The sequence below is a fragment of the Coregonus lavaretus genome (assembly GCF_964263955.1).
Source record: "Coregonus lavaretus genome assembly, contig: HAP1_SCAFFOLD_340, whole genome shotgun sequence".
In the NCBI taxonomy this organism is placed as follows: Eukaryota; Metazoa; Chordata; class Actinopteri; order Salmoniformes; family Salmonidae; genus Coregonus; species Coregonus lavaretus.
Window position 1 is genome coordinate 361978 of NW_028166140.1, and position 13090 is coordinate 375067.

Sequence of the window (13090 nt, forward strand, 5' to 3'; positions counted from 1 at the left end):
TACTGTGACCTTAATGTGTCGTCTGTGACCTTTAATGTGTCGTCTGTGACCTTTAATGTGTCGTCTGTGACCTTTAATGTGTCGTCTGTGACCTTTAATGTGTCGTCTGTGACCTTTAATGTGTCGTCTGTGACCTTTAATGTGTCGTCTGTGACCTTTAATGTGTCGTCTGTGACCCTCCAGGAATCTGCTCTATAACAAATGGGTGAGTGTGAAAAGTTTAAGCCCTGATAGTTTGTTTACCTGATCATGCGGGACTGGAACTGAGCAATTGAATAGGACCCGGAGTTCTGCATGGCTACCTGCGTTGCCATGGAGAATTTCCATCCTCTGCAAGATAAGGAGGAGGGACAAAGGAAACATTAAAAGGGAAGTTCAGCCTCAATCACTCCCGTTGATTGTTAGCGAGCGGTGGCTAAAGTTAGCGGACCTTTGTAGTGGCAGCTTAAAGAAAAAACAACCCACATATTACAGATCCTCCTGGCCCATAGACTACTTTCAGGTTGAGGAACTATCGAACATCAAGTTGTAAAATACCGAACTTCCCCTTTAAGACCTGGAGTTAAGACCTGGCCAATGGCGTCAATAAACCATAACACGACCATATCAATCATTGATGTTTTGTGGCACAATAAACATCAACAATAAAACAGGTCAAAGTAGCAAGGGACTATAAGGCAAAGATGTAAACAGGGGTTGGACCCGGGTTCAGGGTAAAGAATTGGAAAGCAGAAATATATATATATTAGGGCTGTCAAAAATAGCGCGTTAACGACGTTAATTAGTTGTTTGCTGTTAATTACGTCAATTTTTTTAACGCATTTCACGCATGCGCAGTGTGACAAATTATTCAGGTCAGGAAAGTGGTTGGGAGCTAGAGGCGAGATGGAGCAAGGTGAGCAAAGTGGGCCTATTGACGGATTCAAATATAAAAAGAATGATGATGGTACAGTTAACAAGTACAAGGTTATTTGCAAGATTTGTAAGAAGGAGTTTCAATTTCACCGGAGCTGTTCAAGCTTGAAGTACCATGTCAACGCCAAACATGCGTTTGCTGGGCCGTCAGATTCAGCAAGTGGTTTGCGCCAGACCACGCTGAATGTTTGCAGGCAATTAACAAAATCAACCTCAGATAATTTGATATCTAGCCACTCCTGCAACCACTGTTCCCTGTGAACGACTTTTCTCAGTTGCAGGTCACATTGTGAACAAGAAAAGGTCAGCTTTACTTTCAGAAAATGTGAACAAGTTAGTTTGCCTCAGCAACTGGCTGAAAGATGATGAAGCTCAGTAGATTTGAAAGGTGATGTTCAAACAAAAAGACCAGTTTCAGTGCAACATGTTATAGTAGTTAGCAACTGGATTTTTGAGCAACTGGATTAAAGAATGGAGGAAAAGGTAAAAGATTGTTCTTTGGTTTGATTTAAAAGTTTTATTGAAAATGTTTTTTTCCACAGATGACTCAAATTGTGCAAAAATGTGGTAGGTCACTGTTATGATTTGACTACATTTATTGCTTTCTGTTCAATTGAATACTGTAAATTGTACATCCTGGTTAAGAGGAATGCCAAAGAGGAAGTGATGGAACATTACAAAGACAAATATTATGGTGTGTAGTATGTTTCAGCTTGATTTAAAACACCATTATTTGGCTGTGTTAATAAACAGACATAATATGAAAATTATGTATCTGTGTCCTGTTATTTATCTTTTGGTATGCATTTCAGAAAAAAAATGGTTAGGATTCAGGTGTAATTGCAAATAGTGATTAATCATGATTAATCCACTGAAAATTCTGATTAATTTGATTAAACATTTTAATCATTTGACAGCCCTAATATATATATATTTTTTTTTTTTAGGAACAGAATCAGAACCGTGAATGAAAGTGATCTATACTGTTCCGGAACAGAACCATTCTTTTAAAAGCAGTTAATAACGTTCTTTCACCTTCCGGGCATTTTTTTCCCCGGTTCCACAAAAAGACCTCACTCTGTCACTCAGAAACGTATTCCAGTGTCTGCCTCCCTGCCAGAACATCTTTACAAGTGTGTTTGCCAGGATTTCTGAAAATGTGGCGCCGGACAACGTGACCTGGAAGATTTTAAATTTACTGGACATCAATATGCATTCAGATCCGACCTCGCGCTGCCAGCACCATCAATAAACAAGGGATATTAGCCAAATGAGCCACATTTACGTGTCCTTAAACAGCCTATAACAAATTACAAAAACACCATTACTTGTGTTTCGACGTGTAACATACGCAGAAACTTTACAGACAACTTTATTGCCTTTAAAAAAAGAAACAAATCCCTAAAACAATAATTGTTAAAAGATTAAAAACTGCCGAATTTGTGAAAGTGTTTATCCGACATGTTGTGGTTGCTTGAGGCTCGGTGATCAGTAGGCTATTAAACAAACAATCAAACAGGCAACAGAAGCAGGATCTGTTTTATTTCTGTAGATATGGATGATTTCTAAAGCCGGGCACGTTTAACAGTTCGGCTATTGATTATAGACCTAATTAAGTTGGGGTTTCCTCTCTCCTCACTTTTCTTAGTTTCAGAACCGCGGACAGCGACCGCTATCCAACGCGGGAGAAAGCGCGTTTGTTACAAAATATTATTAGTGTTGCACCATTGTTCTTATGTAATATAACCATATACAATTTCAGTAGCACAATTCTCAGACTGATGGACTGGGCCCATCCCCATGGATCAGGAGCCATTTTGGGCCCATCCCCACGGATCAGGAGCCATTTTGGGCCCATCCCCATGGATCAGGAGCCATTTTGGGCCCATCCCCATGGATCAGGAGCCATTTTGGGCCTATCCCCATGGATCAGGAGCCATTTTGGGCCTATCCCCATGGATCAGGAGCCATTTTGGGCCCATCCCCATGGATCAGAAGCCATTTTGGGCCCATCCCCATGGATCAGGAGCCATTTTGGGCCCATCCCCATGGATCAGGAGCCATTTTGGGCCTATCCCCATGGATCAGGAGCCATTTTGGGCCTATCCCCATGGATCAGGAGCCATTTTGGGCCCATCCCCATGGATCAGAAGCCATTTTGGGCCCATCCCCATGGATCAGGAGCCATTTTGGGCCCATCCCCATGGATCAGGAGCCATTTTGGGCCCATCCCCATGGATCAGGAGCCATTTTGGGCCCATCCCCATGGATCAGGAGCCATTTTGGGCCCATCCCCATGGATCAGGAGCCATTTTGGGCCCATCCCCATGGATCAGGAGCCATTTTGGGCCCATCCCCATGGATCAGGAGCCATTTTGGGCCCATCCCCATGGATCAGGAGCCATTTTGGGCCCATCCCCATGGATCAGGAGCCATTTTGGGCCCATCCCCATGGATCAGGAGCCATTTTGGGCCCATCCCCATGGATCAGGAGCCATTTTGGGCCCATCCCCATGGATCAGGAGCCAAATCAGACAGGGTTCTTCTAAACCATTTTATTTATTTATTTTTGCTACTGCTCGACTAAAAGAAATCTCGGTCAACCCACAGCCTATCGACCAAACAATCGATTAGTCGACTAAATGGGGTCAGCCCTAACTTCAATGAAAAAGGTCACCAATCTTCGCAAATCAACAGTAGCCTAGGCAAAGACTCCTCTCTCTCCCCAGCAGCAGGCGCACGTGCGGAGAGAATGGTGCTGAAGCGTGAATTCTGTGCTGAAGCGTGAATTCTGTGCTGAAGCGTGAATTCTGTGCTGAAGCGTGAATTCCGGGTGTAAGCTATGATAGATACAGCCTCTCCTTTGGCTGGATACAATTTTATTTATCTGCTTTTTAAATAAATAAAAATGATCTGCCAAAACCCTCCTCACCCCTGGAAAGCATACTCTAGTAGCCTACTGACATTACAAGCGTGATTAAGAAATGAGGGAGAGAGATTTTTTTATTAGAGAATGGATTAACCTTTTCAATGATAGTTAAGGATACTATAGTTATCACATGTCACATTGGATTTATTAACTACAAAAAGGTAAGACATGTTTTTATTTAATTCTGCTGCTGCTCTGCAAAAAAAACCAACATAAATAAACTATATTAACCTGTACTTTTTGGCGGGTTGGAACCGGTTCAGAACTTTATTTTGCTGGTCGGAAAAGTGGAACGGAACGAAAAAAAAATGGTGGTTCTAGTTCAGAACGAAACGATTGGAAAATCATTTTTGGTTCTAACCACTGGATGTAACCACTATAAATTACATGCAAAACAAATAGGGCTGGTTTCCAATGAAAATATTAGACCTAGTCCTGGACTAAAAAGCATGGCCAATGGAGAATCTTAATCTAGGTCCTAAAATCTGCCTATAATTCAATTCAATACCAACATTCAGAATATATATAAAATAAAAAATTAAAAGTGACAACATAAACTAGGCTGTAAATACATTTACATTTTAGTCATTTTAGCAGACGCTCTTATCCAGAGCCACTTACAGGAGCAATTAGGGTTAAGTGCCTTGCTCAAGGGCACATCGACAGATTTTTCACCTAGTCGGCTCGGGGATTAGAACCAGCGACCTTTCGGTTACTGGCACATCGCTCTTAACCACTAGGCTACCTGCCGCCTAGGCTCTAGGATGCATTGAGCAAAGGGTGGTTAAGGTAAGCAGCAACATGTATTTGATATGACTGTGTGGGGCACCTGTCAGCGATGTAAGGTAAGCAGCAACATGTATTTGATATGACTGTGTGGTAATGACTGCACCTGTCAGCGATGGCCTTAGCCATGAAGTAGTCCTCAGCGATGTATTGAGCGAAGGTTATGAGCCCTCCAGCCTGGTCCAGGACATCTTTCCTCATCAGACACGACATTCCTGTCACACACTTAATACCCGTCACGTTGGCTGAGATGTAGGAGCGCGGGTGGGACGTGCCAAAGTACACCTGTTGGGAAAATGGAGGAAGATTAGCAGGACAGGTAACAGTCTTTAGCTCGACGCCTAGACCTTCGACGCCTAGACCTTGCCCAAGTACACGAGACAAAAAAGGCAAGAATGGAGAAAAAAAAACATGAAAAAATGTAACATTAATTTCTGGACTTCTGTCCCTTTTGTGTGTGTTTAGGAACCACCCTTCAGTTTTTTGGACTTCATTGTTTATTGGTTTAACGCACCACAAAAACAAATATCAAAACAAATACTATTTACGTTTAAAAGGTTCTTCATCTGTCAGACAAACAGGATGGCGAATAACAATCTATTGTTGGAAAACGAACGTCGTTATAAAATGAGCGAGGTCTGCACAATTCTAAAAAAAGGCATAGGAGTCTGTCAGAAACAGTCAGAGGAAACAAAACACTTGGGCCAAGAAACAGGAGTGATGGACATTAGACCGGTGGAAATGTGTCCTGTGGTCTGATGAGTCCAAATTGGAGATTTTTGGTTCAAACCGCTGTGTCTTTGTGAGAAACGCAGCCAACAAGTGCTCAGCATATGTGGGAACTCCTTCAAGACTGTTGGAAAAGCATTCCAGGTGAAGCTGGTTGAGAGAATGCCAAGAGTGTGCAAAGCTGTCATCAAGGCAAAGGGTGGCTATTTGAAGAATCTAAAATATATTTTGATTTGTTTAACACTTTTTTGGTTACTACGTGATTCCATATGTGTTATTTCATAGTTTTGATGTCTTCAATATTATTCTACAATGTAGAAAATAGTAAAAATAAAGAAAAACCCTTGAATGAGTAGGTGTGTCCAAACTTTTGACTGGTACTTTTATATTGTTTTTGTAAACAGTTCATTTGTATGTGGGACCAATACATTGGATACGCCTAGGCTAAACGTTCAGGCACTTGGGAGAGGATGAAAAAAACACTTGGACATCCCCTGTACGTCCCCCGACACCACCACAATGTTTGAGAGAGGTTGGTGTTGTAGAAATGTAGTTTTTATAGTGAACAATAACTTTTAGGCACATCCATCCAGTGGGCAAAAACAGTGCAATTACCACCTTTGGACACTTTGGAGAGGTTGAAAGGACACTTGAATGTACCCTGGATACCCCATAACACCACCACAATGTTTGAGTGAGGTTGATATGGTAGAAATCTTGTTTTTATACTGAACAAATAGCATTTAGGGATTGCAAATATGTAATAGCACTGGAATTACCTAATTTATAGACACATGCCACTTTGGAGAGGTTTAGAGACATTTGGAAACGTCCCATGACCACACCTGACGCCACTTTTACTAAAACATCTGCCCACTTCTAGTTAGGTCTTTCAATCCCATATTTTTTTCAGATATTAATTTTTTATTTTGTATATCTTTAGTCATTTAGCATTGTTCACATGTTGTGGAAGCCATCTTATCTGTTTCCAGCTCTAGTCATCAATAATTCACGTATAGCTTGTCAATGAAAGATGACTTAAAAAAAAAAAGCAAAAAAAAAAGTGATTTTGTGTGTGCTTGATCTTGTGTATTCTGATCTATGTAACTCCCATCGATCTTCTGATCATTTCCTCTTCATCTCCCAGATGTCTTCTTTCCAAATATACCAAGTTTTTGCAAGTCAGAATCATGTAATTCCACATGAATAGCAGTTACTTTTGGGTATGTCTATTTAGACGGAAATCTAGATTTTGCCATTACATTTAAGGGGTTATTAATACTCCACTCCCTCTACAACACAGTACCATCAGCATACAGTGAGGGAAAAAAGTATTTGATCCCCTGCTGATTTTGCCCACTGACAAAGAAATGATCAGTCTATAATTTTAATGGTAGGTTCATTTGAACAGTGAGAGACAGAATAACAACAACAAAAATCCAGAAAAACGCATGTCAAAAATGTTAGAAATTGATTTTCATTTTAATGAGGGAAATAAGTATTTGACCCCCCTCTCAATCAGAAAGATTTCTGGCTCCCAGGTGTCTTTTATACAGGTAACGAGCTGAGATTAGGAGCACACTCTTAAAGGGAGTGCTCCTAATCTCAGCTTGTTACCTGTATAAAAGACACCGGTCCACAGAAGCAATCAATCAATCAGATTCCAAACTCTCCACCATGGCCAAGACCAAAGAGCTCTCCAAGGATGTCAGGGACAAGATTGTAGACCTACACAAAGCTGGAATGGGCTACAAGACCATTGCCAAGCAGCTTGGTGAGAAGGTGACAACAGTTGGTGCGATTATTCGCAAATTGAAAAAACACAAAATAACTGTCAATCTCCCTCGGCCTGGGGCTCCATGCAAGATCTCACCTCGTGGAGTTGCAATGATCATGAGAATGGTGAGGAATCAGCCCAGAACTACACGTGAGGATCTTGTCAATGATCTCAAGGCAGCTGGGACCATAGTCACCAAGAAAACAATTGGTAACACACTACGCCGTGAAGGACTGAAATCATGCAGCGCCTGCAAGGTCCCCCTGCTCAAGAAAGCACATATACAGGGCCGTCTGAAGTTTGCCAGTGAACATCTGAATGAGTCAGTGGAGAACTGGTTGAAAGTGTTGTGGTCAGATGAGACCAAAATCGAGCTCTTTGGCATCAACTCAACTCGCCGTGTTTGGAGGAGGAGGAATGCTGCCTATGACCCCAAGAACACCATCCCCACCGTCAATCATGGAGGTGGAAACATTATGCTTTGGGGGTGTTTTTCTGCTAAGGGGACAGGACAACTTCACCGCATGAAAGGGACGATGGACGGGGCCATGTACCGTCAAATCTTGGGTGAGAACATCCTTCCCTTAGCCAGGGCATTGAAAATTGGTTGTGGATGGGTTTCCAGCATGACAATGACCCAAAACACACGGCCAAGGCAACAAAGGAGTGGCTCAAGAAGAAGCACATTAAGGTCCTGGAGTGGCCTAGCCAGTCTCCAGACCTTAATCCCATAGAAAATCTGTGCAGGGAGCTGAAGGTTCGAGTTGCCAAACGTCCTGACCTCTGTGATTCCACCCCAATGGTGGAACAAGCTCCCTCACAACGCCAGGACAGCGGAGTAACTCACCACCTTCCGGAGACACTTGAAACCCCACCTCTAAGGAATACCTGGGATAGGATTAAGTAATCCTTCTACCCCCCCTTACCCCACCCAATTTTTAAAAAAAAATACATATTGTAAAGTGGTTATCCCACTGGCTATAAGGTGAATGCACCAATTTGTAAGTCGCTCTGGATAAGAGCGTCTGCTAAATGACGTAAATGTAAATATGTAAAAGTGATTGCCAAAAAGGGTTTTGCCACGAAGTACTAAGTCATGTTTTGCAGAGGGGTCAAACACTTTCCCTCATTAAAATGCAAATCAATTTATAACATTTTTGACATGCGTTTTTCTGGATTTCTTTGTTGTTATTCTGTCTCTCACTGTTCAAATAAACCTACCGTTAAAATTATAGACTGATCACGTCTTTGTCAGTGGGCAAACGTACAAAATCAGCAGGGGATCAAATACTTTTGTATATACAGTTTTCTATTCTACTGTATTTTAGTCAATGCCACTCCGACATGGCTCATCCTAATATTTATATATTTCTTAATTCTGTTCGTTTACTTTTAGATTTGTGAGTATTGTTGTGAATTGTTAGATACTACTGCACTGTTGGAGCTAGGAACACAAGCATTTCACTACACCCGCAATAACATCTGCTAAATATGTGTATGTGCCCAATAAAATTTTATTTGAAATAACTGCCGGTCGCACGGTAATTGACCATGCATAGCTTACAAGCCACTGATGCAGACTTTTGGAACAATCTACATCTAAATAGGTATTCCTATATGCTTAATTTAGAGTTATTTATGTAACTTTAGTTGTGATACAAATGTTGTGCTATATGTTTTCAATTTTAATACATTCTAAGACTGCATGATGCGACTAATGATTTGAAAAAGTCGCATGAAAAGCATGAGCTCTGCTGGGTTTTTGTGCAGGCTGTACATACGGCATCAGTCTCTCATTTACAATTTGATAAGCACTTGATAATGCCTCAAATTTCCTGACTGCGTCCCTTTTGTGTGGCCGTAATGCCCCCTAAATAAAATCCATGCCTTTTGCAGCCAGTGGCCGTTGTGCCCTTGGGCTGAATATAATAATCATAATTCCTTTCTCCCGGCTGCACGCCGAAACACCTCTCATTCACACTGCTCTCCGTCACCTGATCGGGTCTTTGTCACAGGCTACAAGTGAAGACGGACACGTCGGGGACGCAACTGTGCATGTCCTTATCCAATTCCGAGGCGCACATTGAAGATATTGGAAGAACTGTCCACATTTACTTTTCGTCAGCCAACAAGATCAGTAGGCCTAACGTCAAAAAACCTGTTTTAAGCAATGAGGCTGACACAACAGATAAGAACGTTTAGCTTAAAAATGTTGATAAACTATTAGGCTATTTCTTCACATTATAAGCGCAACAATGTGCATACGGCAGTAGGCTATAAGCGTGAATGTTCCAAAATGCAATAATTAACAAGTGATAGGCTAATATTGTCACCCATCAGACTATTCTTGATTTGATCTTGTCTTTACATATACTAAATAATATATATGTGAAATTTGTTTTGATTTAGAATGGACCATTATCATGCACCTGTCTTGGAATATGGGCAGGGGGAAAAGAATACCACACTTTTCACGTGGTTCATTTTCATGCCAGCCAGGTAGGCTATACTCCTGTTGTAAAGAGAAACAATGTGCTTAATATTAGGAAAGTTGAGAAATAAATAGTATGTCTAGCCTATAGAAAGCTGATGGGATCCTCCTCTTTTTAGTAGAGGCCATCAAACTCTGTTTTCTCACGCAGTTGCATAGCCTATAAAAGTGTTACGCAACATGAGCTCATGGGCTCTCATTAAGTGTTTGATTAGATTTTTGAGCACATTTTCATTGACGTCAGAGTGATTAGATATGCCGCATTATTTTTTCATCGGGTTCTTGGTCACCTCCCTGATCAAGGCCCTTCTCCCCCGATTGCTCAGTTTGGCCGGGCGGCCAGCTCTAGGAAGAGTCTTGGTGGTTCAAAACTTCTTCTATTTAAGAATGATGGAGGCCACTGTGTTCCTGGGGACCTTCAATGCTGCAGACATTCTTTGGTACCCTTCCCCAGATCTGTGCCTCGACAAAATCCTGTCTCGGAGCTCTACGGACAATTCCTTCGACCTCATGGCTTGGTTTTTGCTCTGACACGCACTGTCAACTGTGGGACCTTATATAGACAGGTGTGTGCCTTTCCAAATAATGTCCAATCAATTGAATTTACCACAGGTGGACTCCAATCAAGTTGTAGAAACATCTCAAGGATGATCAATGGAAACAGGATTCGCCTGAGCTCAATTTCGAGTCTCATAGCAAAGGGTCTGAATACTTATGTAAATAAGGTTTTGATTTTTCCTAAATTAAAAGCTGAAATGTCTTAAGGCAATAAGTATTCTACCTTTTGTTATGGCAAGCCTAAATAAGTTCAGGAGTAAAAATGTGCTTAACAAGTCACATAATAAGTTGCATGGACTCAATAATAGTGTTTAAGATTATTTTTTAATGACTACCTCATCTCAGTACCCCACACATACAATTATCTGTAAGGTCCCTCAGCCGAGCAGTGAATTTCAAACACAGAGACCAGGGAGGTTTTCCAATGGTTAGCAAAGAAGGGTAGATGGGGTTTCCTGTTTTACATGTTATTTTGGCATTAATACGCGTCACATATCAGTTTGCAAACAGTGTAAAAAACATGGTCTCTTTTTTGCTTTCTTGAGTAAAGGCAGCTCCAAAATGCAGGTGTTTCAGCCTAGCTCAGTGCTTTCTGTGGTGGTGGGGCAGCCAGCGGAAAATACGGAGCGTAGGGGTTGGTAATGTTCTCTAGTTGCGCCGTGATTGGCTCAGTGTTCTGTCACTCATGGGGACACTACATCTGCCAAATCTAAGGGTAGAGCTCGAAGATTCAAGCCCCTTGGGAGCTGCCATAAAGTTAAAGGCTCAAGGTCATTGGCAACAGATAGAATGACATCAAATCACATATCTACAGTAGCTTGGATTGGCCTGATCATGTCAACATCATACTTTCCAAATCTTAGCTAGCAGTCATCATCATGAATGAAGTCGACAATCTACTGGCAAATCCTTTTTATTCCTTGTCATATGAAGATAAATAATGAAGAGAAATTATAGATAAAACGTATCGGTGCTCATCGGCCATTGGACATAAACATTAAACAAATTGGAAATCGCAAATTCAACAAATGAGTGGTTTGGAAGGGATCAGTGGCTAACTGCAAGCATTGCAAAGCAATCACTAGCCCGCTATTCAGTGGAGTGGGTGTGTGGTCCCAATTCTCGGTTTAAGGTTCTCTTTTCCAAGCTTAAAATGATAAACATTCAACATCGGCCACGCTGTCAATCCAGCATGATTTCTGCCGCGCTCAAAACAACTGTTAACTCAGAACTGGAAAATCTGACTTCAGTGAGTTCAAGACAACTGGGAACTCGGGGGAAAACGAGCTCCTACTGGGGAAATACGTTTTGAACGGTCATCCAACTCGGAATTGTAAGTCGGGAACTCAGGCCTCTTTCTAGAGCTACGACCTGAAGATCACTGACGTCATGATTCAACCTTGTTTCCCCCCCCCCCCCCCCAGAGTCCCCAGTTGTCTTGAAAGCACCATAAATCCAGACTTTGATAACAACATTTGCCCATGAAGGACCGCCACGCCACCTTCCTGTTCAAGTGAGCACAGCACAACAAGGTGAGTCCAAAAGCGTCTTGTATGCTGCTGAATAAGTAACGTAATATGCCAGGGAGATAGTTTTACTTTCTTAGCTACAGTATACATAAGTGTATGTTGTGTAGTAAGCTGTTAGTAGCCCATGTGCCTCACCCTAATAATTTGGTCTATTTTCCCCTCTAATTTCGCCTACTGTTCTGACTTGGTGGTGCACATGCAGCCTATAACCTGTTTTAGAGAAATGTAATCATCGAATATTGTAAAAGCTTTCATTGTCTGCTTATATGCCCCTTTTATTTATCCTACGGTTCTGACTTGGTGTACAGGGAGAACACTATAAGAACGGCCCGTGTTCTGAATTCTGTCGCTGTACATTTCAAAAGTGCTGAACAAATAGTTATATTGACTACGTCCGTCCTAGCTCGCTCATTAATGTCTTAATCTAAATTACAGATTGCCTCGTATCCGCTCGTCGTCCCCTTATGCCATAGTTTGGACATCTCAATTGTCAGTAGAAACCACATTTGTTTAAGCAAGTCAGCCATATCAGCTATGTTTATTTTTTAAGGCAGTAAATGACGCTGAATGAACTGTTTCGCTGCCAGACAAGGCTCCGCTGATAGCCAGGTGGAGCAGTGGTAAGGTGTTGAGACTGCTGTTGGGACGGCTTTATGGAGGCCCTAACAGTGTGTGGGCATCGTTTGTCACCGTTATTAGTGCAATTGATGTATTGTTTAGTGTTCTGTAGTGGCTTTGCTGGCAAAAAAAAAATGTTGGGGGGGGGGTTTGCCCCACCAAGATTTACATGCTGGAGAGGAAGGAACCAGCTCAGGGATTTCACCATGAGGCCAATGGTGACTTTAAAACAGTTAGAGAGTTTAATGGCTGTGATAGGAGAAAACTGAGGATGGATCAACAACATTGTAGTTACTCCACAATACTAACCTAAATTACAGAGTGAAAAGAAGGAATGTACAGAATACAAAATATTCCAAAACATACATCCTGTTTGCAACAAGGCACTAAAGTAAAACTGCAAAAAATGTGGCAAAGAAATTAACTTTATGTCCTGAATACAAAGCCTTATGTTTGGGACAAATCCAACACAACACATCACTGAGTACCACTCTCCATATTTTCAAGCATAGTGGTGGCTGCATCATGTTATGGGTATGCTTGTCATTGGCAAGGACTAGGGAGAGTTTAGGATACAAATAAATGGAATGGAGCTAAGCACAGGCAAAATCCTAGAGGAAAACCTGGTTCAGTCTAATTTCCAACAGACACTGGGAGACAAATTCACCTTTTAGCAGGACAATAACCTAAGTTGCTTACCAAGACGACATTGAATGTTCCTGAGTGGCCTAGTTACAGTTTTTACTTAATAATCGGCT

At 41.6% G+C, this 13090-nt stretch overlaps 1 protein-coding gene across 1 annotated transcript in view; it reads right to left on the reverse strand.

Moving 5' to 3' along the window:
- Nucleotides 1–13090, reverse strand: part of LOC311115018 (ceramide glucosyltransferase-like) — a 36797-nt gene that overhangs the window by 4068 nt on the left and 19639 nt on the right. The window contains exons 6-7 of the mRNA XM_084190236.1: nucleotides 4737–4915; nucleotides 244–330 (exon numbers count right to left, since the gene is read on the reverse strand). Of these exons, the coding sequence (XP_084046362.1) occupies nucleotides 244–330; nucleotides 4737–4915 (266 nt within the window). The remainder of the gene's footprint in view (nucleotides 1–243; nucleotides 331–4736; nucleotides 4916–13090) is intronic.